At 29.3% G+C, this 20786-nt stretch overlaps 1 protein-coding gene across 3 annotated transcripts in view; it reads left to right on the top strand.

Annotated features, from left to right (window-relative positions):
* Positions 1-20063, top strand: part of LOC107454359 (proteasomal ATPase-associated factor 1) — a 64265-nt gene extending 44202 nt beyond the window's left edge. For all 3 annotated transcript variants that reach the window (XM_087163908.1, XM_087163910.1, XM_087163909.1), the window contains exons 5-11: positions 5154-5246; positions 8965-9115; positions 11425-11613; positions 13044-13135; positions 15403-15515; positions 15602-15684; positions 19816-20063. In XM_087163908.1, the coding sequence (XP_087020034.1) occupies positions 5154-5246; positions 8965-9115; positions 11425-11613; positions 13044-13135; positions 15403-15515; positions 15602-15684; positions 19816-19973 (879 nt within the window). In that variant the 3' untranslated portion in view covers positions 19974-20063. The remainder of the gene's footprint in view (positions 1-5153; positions 5247-8964; positions 9116-11424; positions 11614-13043; positions 13136-15402; positions 15516-15601; positions 15685-19815) is intronic.
* The last annotated feature ends 723 nt before the right edge of the window (positions 20064-20786 follow it).

The raw sequence follows: 20786 nt of genomic DNA, 5'->3' as shown, positions 1-20786 counted from the left end.
ATTATAAATTTTCTGCCACATTTAATCTAAAGGTACATAGTTTATACAAACAAATATTTCTTTAAATAATAAAAGTCTATAAGTCCCATATGCAGTCATTAGTCATTAAATGGTTAAATTGACTTTGTTAATTTTCAATTTCCTTTTTTGTCAATTTTTGTTATTCTTCAATAATTAACTTTTCATTGTTAATTTTTCATTAGTCTTACTCAATTTGAAACTACAATTTCATGGTTTTATGTGAAATATTTTTCTTTTAAATATGAATTTTGTTCTTAAAATGAAAACTTCTTTTTACAAATTTTTTTAAACTCAGAATTTAAAAAAAAAATTCAAACTTCCTGTGGGGAATTTCAAAGCATTCTTCTAAAACAATAAAATCTATTTTTAAATTGTTTTGTATGATTCAGGTTATAAATTACATTATTTGTCTTCCTCTTGGAAATGTTCTTCTTGAACAAAATCTTGGTTTTTATAAGAATTCATCAAATATTGTTCATAAGAATATAAATATTCTAAATATATATATATATACAGTAGAAACTTTCATATTTAGAATCACAGGAACTTCGGCAAGTCCATAAAATTGATTTTACCTGATAAGTCGATAACTTGAAGACCTATTGTCTGGAAAAATATATTTCTTGCGCACAATGCCCAAATTTTTAAAACATAAAGCAAACATTAAAATTTTTATTTTTAGAAAAGAGCCTGTTAATTTAAATGGATGCTTCCAGAAAACAGGAGTCTGTGTATGGTACTTTGTATTGTATACATATATATACCTTTGCTTCTTTAAAATCTCACGATTTGCTGAAAATTAACTCAGGAAGTTTTTTTATAAATTTTTTTTTATCACTTAGTTCTCAGGTAATGGTTGTTCACACTTTATATTCCAAAGATTTCATCATATTTGTTTGTTCTTTAAGCTCATTTCTCATTTTTAAAATTATTCAATTTGATTAAAGGTAATTAGTAAGTTATACATTTTTCAATACTGTTGTTTCTTTTGTGAAAAAGTAAAATTTTGAGGCTAAACATTTTAACAGTTGAATTCTTTAGACAAATTTGTACCAAAATTTTCATTCTAACTGATCTTCCTCATTAATAAATAAAATAAATGATTTTTCTTTTTGAAGCCTTTTTATTTAAAAGTGCATTTTCCTAATTTTAATGTATTTGTCTCACTGCATTAAATTTCTTTTTCGCTTCAATTTCTAGGTTTGATCCATATTCAGTTTATATTCTCTTGAATAACTTTTATTACAAAAGGAGCTAACAAATGTAAAGCCACTTGTTCTATTTTATTAACTTTTAAAATGACCGTCTTTTGAATAACTTACAAATGCATTCATTTTTAACATTTAAAGAATGGGCAGGTCAAATCTGCTCAGCCCTTCTTGATTATTGGACATTTTTTGGGTTACTAAAAGCATTTTCTAGAGCATTACAAAAACATTTTTAAGGTTTTTTATTTTTTACAAATATATGTATTTCCTTTACATTTTTATTTTTACTGCTTCCAAATGTTGACACAAATGTTTCATTTTCCCCTTCTCCAATCTGAAAACTGTGTTATGAAGAGCCATTTTTTTCCTATCTAATTCTTGATAGGTTGGTGATTTAACATAAAAATAAATTAGAGGCTCTTCTTCTATATGGGTGGAAAAAAAACTACATTCCTCTATGTGCAGAATCACAGTTGAGTTAAAAAAATTTACTAAATCTTAAAAATCCTATTAGTACTACAGTAGGGAACCGATTATCCGGAACGATCGGGACCATCGCTATTCCGGATAACTGATTTTTCCGGTTTGAATCGCTGCAAAAAGGCGTTTTTTTTATTGTTAAACCGAACTAAAAAAAAAATATATGACACTAATGATTGTTTCCAAAATGATGGTAAGGTAAACATCTTTCAAGAAAGAAAGAAAAATCCCAAAGTCTTATGAGGAAAAAAGCATTTTTTTTAAAAAAAAAATGGCAGGAAAATTTATCGAATTTCGTTCCGGTTTTTTGGTTTTCCGGTTTACTGATTTCCATATAACGGGTTCTGTACTGTATAATTAATGTGTACCAAGAGAAATAACATTCTGTGCATAAAATGAAAAACTAATACAGCATACAAAAAAAAAAAAATTCATGCAAAAACCTAATTTTATGTGGCCTATCTTAGAATGTGAGAGTGGGAAAATGTAAATCTATGTGACCAGTCTTAAGAACAGACAATTGAACAACATTAATTTATGTGGCCCATCCATTATGTGTAAATGTCATATTTAAGCATAAAAAGTTCTGCAAACTCGTTGTACAGCTCCATATGATGATAAAACTTAGTTGTATTTGTCTCAAGTAGACACTTTAAAACAATATAAATACATAAAAGTCATTTAATGCATAGTTTAATAAGTAAATCAAATCAATAGTTAAAAACTAAAAAGCAGCATTTGAAAAGAAAAATTTATTTAATGAATTTCTTTAAAAATTATAACGCATGTAGTTAATTTTGATGTTGCATATAAAGGTGTATATTTGTACCTAATTTCATAATTAAGAACTGTTAAAGTATCATTATCAAATTTATTAAATACAGCTAAATTAATGGATTACATACTAATTATAATGGTAAGTAATAATCAAATATTGTTTTTGCAGTTATCAATTAATTGCATACCAATTTTCATAATCAATAATCAAATACTTTTACGATGAAAACTCAAAATAAATTTAAGATCATATGCTAAAGGTATTTCTAAATAGATGCTTTTAATATGACTTTTATTTTTACATGATCATAAAATTATTAATTTAGTATAATTTATGAAATAAAACTAAAAATTTTCATATGTGTATTTAATCAATCATATTATTAGCCATTTTTAGTTTCCTGGATCAAATACGTTTTTTTTAAAAGAAATCTCAGCTCTGTATTCAATAACATTAGTTGTAGAAATTTGATACTATTAATTAGTTTAAGAAAGCTTTATTTATTGTTATATTAGTTTAATTAGAAAAGTGCTGGATAAAATTGTTCGAAAGGTTTTTTTGCTTAAGTATTAATACATTTTAGTACACCTCTTATATTCATTGGTGTTATAAATTAAATTTCTTAAAACTATTTTATCTATAAAAGGGTGCGTAGCCAAATCTTTCAACAAAAAATAAGTACTTTTTAAGCACTCAACAAAGATTTTTAAGCATTATATACATAAACAAAATGCAAAATAATTTTCAAAGACTTTACATGATTATGATAAGATAACTAGTTTCTGACAAAGATCTATTTTCTTGATTATATTAGCCATTTAAAATGCTCAAGAGATTTTTCAATTCGATATCAGAGGGTGAAAAGTGAAGCCTGAAATTGAGAATATCTTGAAAAATGCAGCAGAGTTGAACATGAGAGTGCAATAATCTCACCGAACCCAGCTCAGTAGACGCACACGTGAACTCGCAAATATTTCATCCAGCATGTAAAATGATTGGCGCTTTCATACGCTATGGACCGACGGTACAACAAAATATATTGTGCAGTGTTTTCATTACAGAAAAAAATGGGAGAAAATTTCAGGGCTGATTGTGCTCTGGAAAAAATCCGGATTTCCGGAATTTTCGCTAACAGTGATCCGGAAGTTTCCGGAGATCGAAGGTCCAGATGTTTAAAAAAATCATGGGTCACAGAAGTTTCCGGAAATCAAGTTTTCAAAGGTGGAACTTAAAAACACAGTTTATTTTATTTGTTTGTAAGGGAGAGCCAGAGAGATACTTTATAAGCTTATATTCACGATTAACATTAATTTTTTATCAGTAAATAGTTATAATCATAAACTCAAGAAAGAAAGACATATTTGCAAATTTTAATTACTTCTCCAGGTCATCATAGATATGTGTAAATGGTATAGGTATGTGTAAAATTTTAAATATATTTTAAGTAAACTAAGAAATATTGAGAAAAAGGAAAAAAATCCTTGTTTAAATTTTTTTCTAATTTTTGAATTTAAACTGTCTTTTTTTTAAAAAATTTTTAACTCAATTTTCCGGAATTTTGACTTGGGCTCACAATCACCCCTGGAATTTCTCACTCTTTCTCAAAAACAGGGTGAGATTTAACAAAGTTAAGTGAGATTTCTAAAAATTAAAAAAACACGAATAGACTTCGAAAAAAATTATTTCTTTAATTATAATACATTTTTAACATCTTCTAATTGAATATTTTTGCTACATCATCATATGGAAAATGTTCTATATCTACTTTTTTCATCAGCTATTACACTTATTTGGCTGAAAAATGTCCGTATTTGTTTAATTTTGACCATTTCTACCGACATTTGTTTCATTTTCATTTGTCCGTTACGGAGTAGAAGATGTCACCTTAACAAGGTATTTGTCCATCTTACATTCATGCACAAAAAATGTAAACATTTTACATGAGGAAACCTTATCTACGGTTGCAGAGAAATGTGTTCTGAAAGAGGTTCCGTGGTTCGAGGGGGTGGTATTCTGCTGTTTGCACCGGTTCTGAGTGCACATGTGAGTGCACTAACGCTTAATATATTTTTATATGTTTGCCTTAAAAGTTCATTGTTTAAACTTTCAGTATGTAAAATGTAAGTTTTATATTGCACTTCAGTGTTTTCATCATGGAAAAAAAATGGGTGAGAATTTCTCACCCTTTCTCAAAAACTAGATAACAAGGTCCAATGTTCAAAATAATGAAAGATCAAGGAAGGAAAGTGAAACAAATTTTATTATAAATGGCAAAAGACGAAATTTTTTCCAAAATTCGCGCATTTTGAAATTCATTGATAGAGTGCGCAAACTTCTCACGTTAATCATTTTTTATTGCGAGAAAGTAAAAAAAAATATTAGAGATTCTCGCGCTGTAGTGAAAACACTGTTGTGGTTCAATGAATTGTGAAAACGTTGCATAGAGCAATGTGAAAAGCACGCTTTTGCATAACATGCGGCGAAAATCGACATGTTGAAGAAAAAAATATAATTTTCGAAAAGGAAAATTCAAGCGCTTTTTAAAAACAGTCAATGATAAAGCCCCTTTAAGGATTTTTAAAAACCAAAATTGAAAAAAAGCACCTTTAAGCACTTTTTAAAAACGCTATGCACCATATATAATAATTTGTTTCACTATTTAACAGGTTCTAGGTATTGATGTTACTGAGGAACTTGGTGTGTCTGTCTGTGGAGAAAATAAACTTCTGGTATGGGAATGCAAGACAGGAATCGTACATGTGAGTGCACTAACGCTTAATATATTTTTATATGTTTGCCTTAAAAGTTCATTGTTTAAACTTTCAGTATGTAAAATGTAAGTTTTATATTGCACTTCAGTGTTTTCATCATGGAAAAAAAATGGGTGAGAATTTCTCACCCTTTCTCAAAAACAGGGTGAGATTTCAAAAAGTTAAGTGAGATTTCTAAAAACTAAAAAAACACAAAAACTCTTGAAAAAAAAAATCATTTCTTTACTTTTAATACATTTTTAGCGTCTTCTATTTTTTAAAGCATTGAATATTTTTGGTGCATCATCATAGAAGATTTTGCCTTTACAAGGCATTTGTCCATCTTACATTACATTACATTAGCACATAAAAAATTTGAACGTCTTACATGAAGAAACCTTACCTACGGTAAACACGTGGTTGCAGAGAAATGTGTTTTGAAAGGGGTTCCGTGGTTGTGTTCTGTTGTTCGAAAAGGTTCTGAACAATACTGGTAATTAGGGAAGCTAGATAACGGGGCAGATGTTAAAAATAATGAAAGATCCAGGAAGAAAAGTGAAACAGATTTTATTCTAAAGGGCGTAATTCGAAGCTTTTTCCAAAATGCGAGAAATTCGCGAATTTTGAAATTGAATTGTAGAATGCTCGAATTTCTCGCGGTAATCATTTTTTTATGCGAGAAAAGAAAAAAATATGTGAGGTTCTCGCGCTGTAGTGAAAACACTGCACTTGTAGCGTTTCTACCAATACAAAAATATAATTCCAATCCACTAGTATATAAGACATGTAAAACTCGATTCTATGGTGGGGTACCTTTTCATAGATGAAGGTTCACATTGTCTGTAACAACTCACTCCCCACATTGGTGACCCGGACGTGATGTAAACATGCCTACCTTGACCGAAACTCCTATTTCGATACAAACACGACTACCTTGGCAGTAACGCCCACTTCGATGGATGGTCCACATTGAACAGTTGACTTGTGACCACGACATTATCCACCTTCTCCTGCCGTTGCTACTCAGTCTCGATTAAACACAACGTTGGCCGGCATATACTCGACTGCTAAAGGCAACACAGGAGCGACCACGACTTTAATACAGCTCTCACGATCAGCATAAGTATGGTGATCTTAATACAGCTCTCCCGGCTTCGCACAAAAACAGCAATGAATCAACTAGTGGTATCCATTCATCGAATTCTATCACAGATATAATTCTGGTGAGGGTATACTGTAGCGTTTCTACCTCTACAACAATATAATTCCAATTCACTAGTATACACTGAGTGGCCAAATTATTATGACCACCCCTTCAGTCGTCTGCTTCCATACCCTATACGTCGCAATGTGCGTCGAACAGTACGTTCACAGTTGTTCCTTGATTAAGATCACTTGCAATTTGTCGCACTGTGCTGCACAACCCTGGCCAGCCTTCTCTCTGAATGAACATTCAGTACCCTGTGATGACCACAAGTCTGACGTTGAGATCCGGTTTTTTGCTCGATTGTCCATTCTTTGTACACATTAACAACTGCTGCTCTAGAACACTTCACAAGTGCAGCCGTTTTGCTGATGCTCGTTCCGACACATCTCGCACCCACAATCATTCCACATTGAAATTCAGTTAAATCACTTTTCTTTCCCATATCTGAGCAAGCAACACAGTATAACTGATGACTCACTTGTCCAGCATTCCCCTATTATGGTTATCTTGAACTCTAGCAGCAACGCTGTGACGCAATAACTCATTTGCATTAAACTCTGAGGTGGTCATAATATTTTGGCCACTCAGTGTATAAGACATGTTAACTAGATTCTATGGTGGGGTACCTTTTCATAGATGAGAGTTGACATTGTTGATAACAATTCGCCCCACACACTTACTATTTTTTATATTTGTATACATTTTATAGCTGCTAAAAATGACCAATAAAAAATCTAAATTATTATTTTTTAAATGTATTTAAACTTTTATATGAAATACTGGACGTCACAAAATTATGAGAAAATATCTTCTTCATAGTTTTCTGAAAAAACTATGATTAATAACAGCAAAAAATGGTGTACCTAATAACAAAGATGCCCAATCATTTTTAGCTAATGTGCTATAAAAACTGGAAAATACATTGTGCAACATGCAAAGTTGCAATTGTAAAAATGCAGGATCTGTTTAGATTCTGTTCATAATAACTTACACATGTGTAACTAAATTTTTAATCAAAATAAACAAATGGAAATATTTATTCAAAATAAATTTAAATATAGTTACAAGATTTCTAAGCTAATTATCATCAAAAATTTGTATTAGAGAAGAGAAACATGAAAGTTTCCATTTACCTCAAAAGTTATACTTTAATATGTTCAGAAAATAAAATTGTTATTGTTACTAAAAAAGTATCAAATTTATCTGACGGTTATTATAAATTTTTTGAAATTACTTGTTTCTTTGATTTTGAAAATTACCTTTTTTTTTCCAAATTTATTTTATATAAATTTGTGAGAAAAAATTTAACTGCAAACACTGAACCAATTACTTTATATAACACTTACAAAATGAAATCGTTACAATTTGATACTCTTAAAAAAAGGCTAAATAAAATAAGTAACTTGTATAACACTGAACCAATTGCTTTATATAACACTTACAAAATGAAATTGTTGCAATTTGATACTCTTGAAAACGGCTAAATAAAATAAGTAACTTGTATAAAGCAATAATAACAAGACTTTTCTGCTACATATTTTTATCAATATTATATGAAATAATCAAGGTAGATTAGAGGCCAAGTTAAAAGGCTTTGAGGACTACTTTTGGCCTATGGGCACTCTAATTATCTTTAATTAAAAATTTTAAATATTTTTTGTAAATTTTGCCCATTTTACTGTATAAGTAATAAAGAAATATTAACATTTTTATTGAAAAAAAATTTGTAAAGTTACTCAGAAACATTTTAATATGTATGCAAATGGTGCTTTAAAATATTATTTTATGTAATCTTATTTAAATCAGGTCTCATCTAATCAAAAGTTAAGCTGTCAATCTAGAACTAAGCTGTTAGTAATTGCACTATTTTAAAGTTATTTGAAGTAGACTAAACATTCAAAATTTGAGCTTATAGATTTTTATTTATTTATTTTTTTTGAGTTTTAATGCTTTGTTACATGTTTTAATGTTAAAATGTTGTTTGCAGTTTTGAATTTACTGAAACCATCTTTATTTCCTTGTTGCATTTTTAATAACAAAATTGTTAAAAGAACGAAATTTTGCTAAATTAAAGATTTGTGTTTAATAAAAAAAATTCAGTTAATATTACAGTATTTTTCAGAAATTCTTATGCTGTTTCTCTTTTATTTAACTTTTTATGCATCGTTTTTTTTTTTTTTAAACTTTTCTGTTGCCTATCTGAACTGTATAACTTAATGTAGGTTTAGAAAATTTATTATTCAATTTAAAATTTATGATGTCTTGATTTGAATATAGCATTTTAAAAATTGGAAAAAAAAGAGCCTTGGGAAGCCCATAAAATCTTGGAAATATAGTTTTAAGATTGCGAATCCTTCTTGTGCCTAAAAAATATTTTCTTTATAAAATTTCACACTTGTTAACACAATTTTTAAAAAATTATTTTGTTATTTTCTTATATCTATTGATCTAAAATGCAAAATTAATTTCTATAAGGCTAGAAATCCAGTTATGTGACAATAATCTAAATGTCTTTTTTAGAGAAATTTAGAGGGACACATATGGGACATCTATTCTTGCCGATTCTTCCCGTCTGGTATAGTGATTTTATCTGCTGGAGCAGATATGCAGATCAAAATATGGGCTGCAGACACAGGAGATTGTCCTGTCACACTGAAAGGACACACTGCTGGTAAATTTTTATGCTTGATTTCTGAATTGACTTTTATTATACAGTTATAAATACGAAGTCAGGGAAACCTGGAATTAGCAGAGAATTCGAGTTTGGGAAAAAGAAGTTAGTTCTCTGACCCTGTTCAAATCCTGGGAATAACCCCATGACTTTTTGGGGGAAGGAACAGGGAATGATTCCCTGACTTGAACAATCATTGATTTAGAGCAGTACTATTAGCTTTCTGGGATAGGGATAAGAATTCTATCTAGAAAGTGAAATTGGAAATGTCTGATTCCAGATGATGCTTAAAACTCTACCATGAACATGGCCAAGGAATCGGTCATTTCTGGCTATATTAACTTTCTGGATGTGATGGCGCGGTTAAAAGACTAAAAAGGGCTTGTGCATGTTTTCATTTTGTTAACATTTTGCTAAGATCGAAATGCCTTTAAATTAAGAGAGATAAATTGTTGTACGTTTATTTTTAGCAATTGTAAAACATTAATAAAATTTACTATTGCTATAATATTTGCTTATTAGGCATTTTTAGAATCTAATTTTTAAACTGCATCCATTCAAATACTAACTAAAATCATGTTTGTATTCTACAATCATATATTTGCTTTTTTTATGAATATGATTGTAACAAATAATTCAAAAAATAAAAAATATTCAAATTTTATTTTTTTTTTAAGCAATTGAATCTTATAGAAAGCTAACTAAGCTCTAAACTCTTCCTTATTATTATCATTTTTGTTCATTATCTTGTAATGTATATTGGTGAGTTTTTTTTTCTTTAGTTTGATATTAGTAACATAGTAGGATTCAAAAAAGAATAGTAGGATTTTTTTGTTTTGTTTACGGCAGCTGTGTAAATGTTTGTTTGCTTTTTCAGGACGAGCGCAACTTAATTAAATATTTAAAAATATTTTAATTTATTCACCATTGTAACAAAAAGTTATTGCCAAAATTTAATTTAAAAATATCAATTCGACAACTGGTAAAGAAATTAAATTTTATTTTAGCTATAAAAATTTTAATAAGTTATAAATCATATATTTTAAAAATTTTTATAACACACGAGAAATATTTTTTAACATTCAACACATAATTAAATTAATTTGTTGTTACTTGTATTTTGTTTTTATTATTTTCAACTGTTTTATGACGTTTTTGGCATAGTCAGAAATTGTTTTGAAAATGAATAATTAAATTAGTTCTTTAAAGTGATAAATTTTTATAATACAATTGGTGAAAATATGTTAATAAATTAGCACTCAAGTTTTTAATTGTTTCTGAAGTTAGAAATTGCAATGCAATAAATTTCAAAGAAAAAATAATTATATATTAGAAGAAGAAAAAATAATTATTTCTTGTACGAATTCTGCTGCAACATAAAATTTTTTTTAGGTTTATTAAATAAGAATATTAATTTCTCCTTTGTGAAAACCTCCTTACCTAATAATTCTTTATTTCAAGTTTTTCTTAAATTTTGTCTATTAAATTGTAACTATTCTTAAATAACTATATTTACTATGCAATAATACTATGTTTTTAAAGATTAGCTCCAATTTTTTTCTGGTTTTCATTCTAAACATTACTATTACCTATAATTTATATATTTATGTATTATGAAATGTACTAATTAAATTTTCACTTTGTGAAAATTTATTCTTTACAATATGTAATATTTGACATATTTTCTATCAAAAAGGCAGTTGTAAGGTTTATTGATAAAAAAAATATTTTTCTGATGAAATATTTCTGTATAGCATCTGTATAGTTATAATCAGGAAATTGGTAAAACCTTTTCTGGAAAACCTGAATTCAGGCCCTACAGATGAAATATTTTTGATACTCAGCTCCTCTCCTAGATAAGCTACGGCCCCAGCTTTACTAAAGCTCCAACAATTTTGCTATATTATAAATGAACTTGATTATTTTATTTTAAAAGAACATTGTATTTTAATTATAAAAATGAATTTAAGAATTATTAGTATGTCATAATTATTAAATTTCAGAATAAAAATAAATACTGCATAGCCCAATTTAAAACAAAATTAAATAAAACATATCAGCCAAACACAAATTGTCTGTATTTGTAGAATCATCCACAAAGTAAAAGTACAAAAATCTTTGATTTTAAGCCTGAAAAACTTACAAGACTGTTAAGAAACTAAAAAAGCCCTGGAGCACGGTGAAATTTACCACTCCGGCTTCAGGGGAGTGGTAAATTCTTGCATTCCTACCTGGAAGAGTCAGGGAAATTTAGATAAAAAATAGAGTGAAAATGTCTTTCTTGATGAATTCGTATTTTAATTTTTCAGCAATCACCGGTACATCGATTGTAGAAAAAGGAAGAAATGTTGTCTCTGTATCCAAAGATGGCACAGCTCGTTTATGGGATTGCGGAAAGTCGTCTTGTTTGCATATTGTTTCTGAGGGTAATGGTAACATAAATTGTTGTTCAGTTGCTCCAGTTGACATTGATGTTGGCACTTCAGACCATCCTCCAAGTGAGTTAATTTGTTGCTATTCCCGTTTTCATTAATATTTTTTTATAATTAAATTATTTAATTCAATATTGTATTTTGTCTAAGAAGTTAAAATATATTATGTTAAGATGACACTTGTTTAATTAATAAATCATTTCTGTTGATTTAAATAACAGGGTGCGTAGCATTTTTAAAAAGTGCTTCTATTATTTAGGGCTTGTAAAAAGAGCTTAATTTTCTATCTTTTAAAAAGAGATTTTTTTCTTTGCTGTGACAAATTGTCGTTCTAAATTACAAAAAATTCATGATTTTCATAATTTTCTCTGCAATATTTATCAGAAACTAGTTATTTTATAATGATTATGTTAAGTTTTTGAAAATGACTTTGAATTTTATTGGTTTTATGTTTATATTATGGGTAAAACTTGTAATGATCGAATTTTTTTTTTTTTATTACTGCACTACTAACTATGAATTTTTTTTTTTTTTTTTTTTTGTAAAGTGACTAAAAATATTTTTTGAGTGCTTACAAAGTACTTAAAAGATGCTTGGTTTTCTTTTAAATTATGTTTTATAATCGAAAAAAAAGTACATCTATTATTTTTTTATGAAACAATTATTATTACTTTGTTCCAGAAAGACAGTTTTTGCTTCATGGTTTCAGCTGATAAAATTTTGAGAAAGAAATTTTTAAAAAATCAAATCATGTTCCAATTCTTAATTTTGGAACATGAGTTTTCAAAAACATGTTTAATTTAATTAAGCCTTAAACCTTAGTTTAAACATTAAGTTTCATAACACTTTCTTTCATTGCAATTGAATAAACTAATAATTATGAATGAAGTTAAAAAATTTTTTTACTATTGATGTAATTATTTTGCTAACAAAAATTTTACTAAATTTGCTTATTAATTCTTTTTTAATCAACTGTATTACATCTGTGATGTACTGAAGCTTTTTTCAATGTTATGTTTCTTAATACACTCCAATATTTTCAGCATCAATCTGTTCATGTTATTGTGCTGTTTTTGTTCTTTTAAACTTAAAAAAAGGTGTTTATTTTAAAATGTGAATTTTTTACTTAGATCTTCAAGTTTAACTATTCCTTACAACAAATCTTAATCTGTTTTTTTATTTTATTTTTAAAAACATGTTTTTTTGATGTTGTCAATAGTTCATTAATTCTTTAAAAAATAATATGAATTGTCTCTTAGTTTGCTATTATTTTAATAAAAGATTTTCACTAAACTAAAAATTCTGAGTAAAATTTTAAATTATTGATAAAATATTTACTTTATAATAAATTTTAAATACATATAGCAAAATTTTCTCATCAATTTCTCTACGATGAACTGTATTTCTTTTGTCCAATGACTTTAGTGCACCGCATTATACTAAACAGTGTAGCATTCCACTGCAGTTTTATTTTGAATATATTTTATTTAGCGTAGATGAAAGAGAAGTTGCTACTGAAGGAAAGCTTTTGTTACTTGGATGTGAAAATGGTCTTTTAAAAGGGGTTGGTCTGCAAAGTCATAAACAGGTAAATTATTCACACAAATGACACAATTATTTAAAGTAATTGTTTATTAAATCAAAAAATAAAAATCCTTAATATCAATTAAATGAAGTTTTAATAATTAAATTCTTCTATCAACTGCAAGCTTATCTTGCAATAAATATCTCATTTATATAAAAATCAAAAGATACAAAGAGAAACACTCTGTATTTTATATTTAAAAAAAACAAACAAACGTTTATTGGTATTAAAGGGATGTCAAAATGAATGTATTATGAACGGTTCCTAAATTATTTCCAAAAAAAGCTTTATGCTGTATTCAGGGTATCCGTGCACCTGGAAAGTCATAAGTTTCGATATTGAGCAAAATTTGTCATGAAATGTCACGATTTTAACTATATTTTTAACAAAATCGTGGAAATTCATCACCGAAAAATTTTATTTTTAAAATGGAATACCAATTTTTTGGTGTTCTGATTTTGTAATGAAATCCCCACTCATAGTCATATTTTATTACAATATAAAATGTTTTTATTAAGTTCTTTAAAATTATGGTGTTCTTTCAAAAAATGAAAGAAAAACCTTTCTAGAGCAAATTATCTTTTAAACTTCTGTGATTTCAGAATTATTATAATTATTTATTTATTTCATAAATTTAAAATTCTAGCTGAAGCAAGCCAGTTATTGGCCAATTTTTTTTTATTCGGAAAGGAAAGATCAGGAGTATTTCTTTTCTTTCCGATGAACGAAAAAAAATATCTTTAGAATATAATTTTGCAGAAAAAATAAATAATTATTAGCTTTTGGATTTTTTTCCAGCTATTTTATTGCTTCAACTCTTTCTTTACTCGTATTTTTTTAAATTTAAAATCTATTAACATGAAGATGCAGAGTATAACAGTTTTGTTTATACCTATTATTTCAATTAATGTCATTATGCTTTTTTAAATTTATTGTTGTGTTTTTGTTGGAGAAAATAATAACTTCGTTAAGTCATGAAAATTTCTTGGAATTAGTCATGGAAAAGTCATGAATTTGAAAATCTAAAATGTAGCTGATACCCTGTGTATTACAAAGAGAAAAAAAATGCAGCTATCATAATGTAGAAATAGGTAAGACATGTTCTTTCATTCAAATAACCACCAGTTCAAAACCGACAATGGATGCTACTTTTTACTTATCATTTAAAAAAAATATCTTTATTTTTGTAGTAATTTTTTTTAGACAAAAGTCTAAAACTTATGTCTTTTATGTTTTTAAACTTATATTTTTTAACATTAGTTTGATTTTTTTTTCACAACAGCCAATGCAATTTTTAATGATATTGAAAAATATGTTTTGCATGATGTAAACATGAACATTTGTAGAAATTATCTGAATTGCAAAGTAATTGAAGAAATTTTCATTGAAAAAACATTCTTAATTATCTAAATTAAATCAAACAGATTAAAAAAAAAACTACAAAAGAAAGAAAAAAACAAGAAGTACATGAGCCATTGGGTACAGAAGTACATGATGCCTACATAACTTTAGTTTTAACCTTTTCCTTTCTGTTTTGAATCCATTTCTTTGTGCATAACATCGGAACTGTTTATTTGGCCTAAAAAATCATATTCAATGTCTTAAAATCTGCATAAAAAATTGATTTTATCTTACACTCGTGCCACGCAGCTTGTCCTCTCTGGACCTTGCGCCATTAAAACTTACATTCAATACATTCAATTCTTACACTCGTGCCATAGTCTTGTGATTTTTTTTCTTGCATATGTATTGAAATAGTGTAGCATTAATTTTAGAGCTTTAAAGCTACTAATGATAATAATTATGCCAAATGTTTTTAATGTTATCTATTACTAATTAATAAATATTTTAATTCTTTGTGCAATATTTGTAAAATCTTTTAACTACTGCAGAAATAAAGAAAACAGTGGATCAATTTTGTTTGTTCTGCTACAGCTATCTTTTCTGTGTATCAATAAGTTTTGTTACAATTATACAAAAACTTAAATATTTGCATTAATTAAGCATTCAAAAGTATTTAATACTTGAAATCAATCGAATAATTAAAAAAAAATCATTTTTTTAAATACACTGGTTTTAAATTAATTTTAGTTGGCACATTTACATTTTTATGCCTTGAATGAATGAAAAAAGGTTGAGAATCATAATTATAATTTACAACCTTTTTTCATTCTTATAATTTTAGATATAATGATTTTTTTCGACTTAAAGAGATAAAAATATGCAGTATTTTTATATTTCTGAATATTGTTTTAAAAAATTACTTTCAGGTATTTCAACATCAAAGTAGTTCAGCTGTAAATTGTTGCTGTTTTATATCCTCCACTTCAGTTGTATTTGGAACTCAAGATGGAAAAATATGTCTCTTTGATTTACGAGCTAGGTAGAGTGAACTTTAAGGATATTTTTTTTAGAAATGCAAATATTTGGTATAAATAACAAAAGAGAATTAAATTCAATTTTTTTAAGGTTACCAGTTACTATTTGGGAGGAATCAACTTCTCCTGTGCTATGCATAATCCATGTCAAAAATGGAATATTTTGCGGAAGAGGTAAGTTCTATTAATTCTATTCACTGGTTGATCTGATCTTCTAATAGAATAAATGCAGAATAATTCTGGTAGAAAGTGATCCAACTATCTTGACTAGTACCAAGTAAACATTCTTTCATCCCTCCTTATTTTAGTTTCTGTACACAAACTTTGCAAACTGCAAGTTTTATTTAGTACACTTTTTTTTGTCAGCTTTGTCATTTTTTTTATATAAGTACTAGGGGGCAAAGCCCCCTGTTCGCTACCACTCACCAACCCCAATGATTGCTTCGCAATAATTGTTTTTTCTTGGCAGAAAACAGCTTTTCTACTAAAGTTAAAAATATTCACTTAACATCAATGTATTAAAAGGAATTCTGTTTACTTACGCTCTTACGCCTCTACTTCCCACGTCCAAATATTACTATCTATTAGTATTATAAACATTTATATCTCTTGGTGAAAAGAAGTGATTTTTTTAATTATCATTTTTTTTAAATAACATTTATATTCTTGATACATTATATTGTTCAAACAAATTTGATGAGTTCTCAACCATAATTTAAAATTTTCGCTAATAATAGCAGTACTTAATAACTTTAAATTAAGGATATCAAAATATTCAATACCTTTACAACTTTTGTTAATTTTATGCTGATGACAACCTAAACAATATGGAAATGAATGGAGGAAAACTGGATCCTACCGCTTGATTTTACGGCCAATAAAAATGTGCCGGCAACAATGGAAAATGGTATCAGACCATTATGATTTTAAACTGCTGTTTGTAGAAAATGCAACACCATGAAGGAATCATCAGAATCAAATGAAATTCGCAGCAAATGTCAATTATAGGATATTATGCAAATTAATAAAGTTTCAGAGCCATCGCGCGTGCGTGGCGCGCGCAGCGCCCTCTGAATTGATGCTGAAAGCGTATAAATAAAGTGCTGTAGCGGGACGTTGAAAATAGTCTATGATTATTTGTTAGTGGCAAACGTTTAGTGAGACCTGAGTATGCCTCCACGACGGAAGAATAAGAAATTCAAGCAACTTACGGAGTTTGAACGAGGGAGGATAATCGGCCTTCGAGAAGGGGGATTTTCCTATCGCGCAATAGCAGCTCGTATGCAGCGGAACAGTTCCACAGTGATGCGAGTTTGGAAGCAGTGGACCGACGAGCACCGAACAACTCGAAAAACAGGCACTGGACGACAGAAGGTGACGTCAGAGCGCGATGATCGACACCTGCTCCGCATGGCGGTGAATGATCGCGCAGCTTCCTCCAGGCAGCTGGCAGCACATTGGTCTACTGCTACAGGTGTACAATTGTCGGCTTCGTCAATTCGTCGTCTGCTGCGCCGTGGATTGCGTGCAAGGGTGCCATTATACAGGATTCCCCTCACGGCGGATCATCGACGGCTGCGTCGGCAGTGGGCTCTTGAGCACAGAGACTGGCGAGCTGATTGGCACCAAGTTGTCTTTTCAGATGAATCACGCTTCAATTTGTGGACCCATGATGGCCGTGTTCGTGTTAGACGTTATGCCGGTCAACGCTGCCTTCCTGAGTGTATTATTGAACGACATAGTGGTCGAACACCCGGAGTTATGGTCTGGGGTGCGATTTCGTATCATGGACGATCCAATTTGATACGAATTGAGGGTAATCTCAATAGCAACAGATACGTCCGTGAAGTGCTACAGCCCGAAGTCGTTCCTTTCCTTCAAGGCATCCCTGGAGCTATCTTTCAGCAGGATAATGCACGCCCACATGTTGCGCGGACTGTTAGAGACTTCTGTTCAGCACAACGCATGCAACTTCTTCCTTGGCCTGCTTATTCGCCGGATATATCGCCTATTGAGCACGTGTGGGATATGGTTGGTCGGCGTCTCACTCGTGATCCGCGTCCTGCAGTTTCCAAAGATGAACTTTGGTTGCGCATACAAGCGATATGGAATTCTCTTCCTCAAGCAGATATTCAACATCTGTTTGACTCCATGCCACGTCGTATAGCAGCACTTATTGCAGCGCGTGGTGGCTGCACCAAATACTGATTTCGGACGCTTAATTTGTTTCTTTTGTTTTGAAAATTTCATCATTTATTTGTATCAGTACAAGTCGTTTCTGCATTAAATTTCATTTGATTCTGATGATTCTTTCATGGTGTTGCATTTTCTACAAACAGCAGTTTATGTTATACTTACTTATCAAAATAATATCTCTATATAAGATTGTAATTACCACAATACTTGTGTGCAGGATGTTATTGAACTATTTCTTATTGTTCAATAAGAGTTATCTCTTAAGGCCTGGTTTCTTAGGACAAGCGCCTTATCTGGGCGTCAGCGTTAAGTTGACGTTACCCTGACGCCAACAAAATACTGGTTTGTAAGCTCAAGGCCTGGTTTCTTAGGAGAAGCATCTTAACTGGGCATCAGCGTTAAGTTGATATAATTTTGACGCCATAAAAATACCGTTTTGTTAGCTCAGCGTGAGCAGTTGGCCCAACACAGACATTATCTCGCATTACGCATGCGTTAATAACGTAAACAAATATTTATTTTGAATTTGTATTGATTTTGTGATTATCGACCAGTACTTTAGAGAACAAATAATAACTTTGTCCAAGAAGAAACACATTATAACGTCACATTGTAATCTAACTGCAGTTGTTGTTCAAGCTGAGCGTTCAATGACATATGCTGTCAAACTCATAAATTGACCAATCAGATGTAAACGTTCGTTTCAAGCTGACGCCGACGTTTCCTAAGAAACCAGGCCTTTAAAGGTAGCTATCATATGCCTTTTTTAAGCAAAGAATTTTAATTGATTTTCTTTAAGTTAGTAGTTTTTGTATGGCATCACAAGTTATATTTATTCCTATATTTCTGATTTCAGTCTTTTTTTCTTCTTCTTTCACCTTGGTATTTATTGATGATACAATGTGTTATTTAATTTTGTTCAAGTATTTTGATTAACATATTCTTTTCTCTGATTCTTTATTATTTTAATGATTGAAGCTGAGAGCTATTAATAATTCTGATAGATCCATCATTGTCTGTTTTGAAATCCTTTATTGATTTTCTTGTATCTAATTAAATGTTAATGTACTCATTTTCAGTATCTTTTCTGTGATACAAATATCTGTTAAAACTTTTCTAGCAGTCTGTTTCCGTGCAAAGACTTAAAAGTTTTCTCGGTGGCCATTGAGTTTACAAAAATTATTGATTGCCTATTTTTCTTCTTAATTTTAGAAGAATTAAGGCACCGTTCAAGAAGTCATTTTTAATATTTAGGAAATTGTCTAAATAACCCATTTCTAAAAGAGATTTTTAATGTGCAAAATAAAAAAAAGATTTTATTCTAATGCTCCGAGTTTTACAAAGTAAGTAGTTAAAAATAGTGACCTCAAATACGTTAATTAATAAGTGTCGCTGTGGCTTAGGGGATAGAGCGCCAATGAGGAGATGTGGATTCGAATCCTGGTAATATTTGGTCAATACAAATTTTTCTGCTGGTTGGCATTGAGCATAGTGCTGATGTTAAATATCCTCAGATCATGGGTCAAAAATTCCCTATTAAATAAATTAACTATTTTTTTTTACATGGAATTAACATTTAATGTCTCCTTCCACCTCTAGCACAAGATGCAATATAATATGGTCAGACACTAAGGCATTCAAGCCGTTTATGATGTCCTGCGGTATCTTGTTCCATAGTTGCTGTAAAAATACCTCTAAGTAGACTTAATTCGGAGGCTGTCCAACTTGATTTACCAAGTGGTCCTAGATGTGCTAGTTCAGTAACAAATCTGGGAATTGAGCAGGACAGGGAACGATGATATTGCAGAGGCTTCCTTGCTGACTTGACGTGTTACTTGTCAATTGAATAACGTCATTGGCTTCATAAATTAATAGGTTATGTTCCAAAAAGTTAAAATTTTTAAGCTAATGAAGTTTGTCCATTGATATGTATCACTGTTCCTAATTCATTAACATATTTAGACCATCATAATTAAAATAAACTAGTAAATGATTAAAACATTTAATATTAAGACAAAGTTAAAATACAAACTTTTATTTCAGTTGTAAATTTAGTTGACTTAACAACTACGTAAATTATAATATAAAAGCTGTAAATTTTTTTTATAGCTGATGGTTCATGTATTTTCACTGCTTTTGACAAGGATCAATGTGTACAGCTTACAGGACCTGGTTTTGATCCAGTTTATTGCATGGCATATAATGGTAATTCTATTTTTACTGGATCTAGAGATGGTATAATCCGAAAATATGAAGTTCGTTTTTGACCTTTATTTGTGTAAATATACTGTTCATTGTAAACTTTTCCTCATATAAATACTTCTATTTAAGCAATAAAAATGTGTTGTTGATGGAAACCTTGTTTTTGATAATAGCAGGGCAATAAGTTATCATTTCTATATGTGTTTCTTTTCAGAACAATTTGATAATTACAATATAAATTTTATTTTTTATGATGTATGTGAATTTAACTGCATTCGGTTTAAACAAATTACAATTCTTCTTAATCATTTCACCAAATGTTAAAGTGCATTCATATTTTAAAAAATTAAGGACAAAGCTGTCAGAAATAGCATTATTAGCTTTCATGCAAGATAAAAAAATCAACAAAAAAAAATCTGAATTAATAAATTTTCTGATCTTTGACCAGGAAATATTTAAAAACTCATTTCAAGTTAAATAAAAAGTTGAATTCATGAAACACATAAATTGATTTTAATTATTTAAAGTCATTGAAAAAAAATTGAAAGTGCTCTCAATTCTTGGAAACAAAAAAGTGGCCTTCTTTTGGCTAAATTTTAAAACATATTGACAAACCAGGAATTTATGCATTTTTACCAAAACAAAACCTTTAAAACTCAACTTTCCAAAATAAGTTTAACTATTACTAACAGTAGGTTATAAAGCTTTAAGAATAAGTATAATTTTAATGTTAATAATTTTAAAAAAAAACTATAAATAATCAATTCTATAGCACAGGTTCATCAAGTAGTACCAACTTCAAAAAGTTTAGATCAAGATTATGAAAGTCTGAATCTTATGTTTCCGTTTCCATGCAAAAGCCTTGCAGATAGCATTTT

Source organism: Parasteatoda tepidariorum, chromosome 5, assembly GCF_982258835.1.
Source record: "Parasteatoda tepidariorum strain Cologne lab strain chromosome 5, Ptep-v5.0, whole genome shotgun sequence".
NCBI lineage: Eukaryota > Metazoa > Arthropoda > Arachnida > Araneae > Theridiidae > Parasteatoda > Parasteatoda tepidariorum.
The sequence above is the reverse complement of the archived record's forward strand: the minus strand, read 5'-3'. Positions and strand labels throughout refer to the sequence as shown.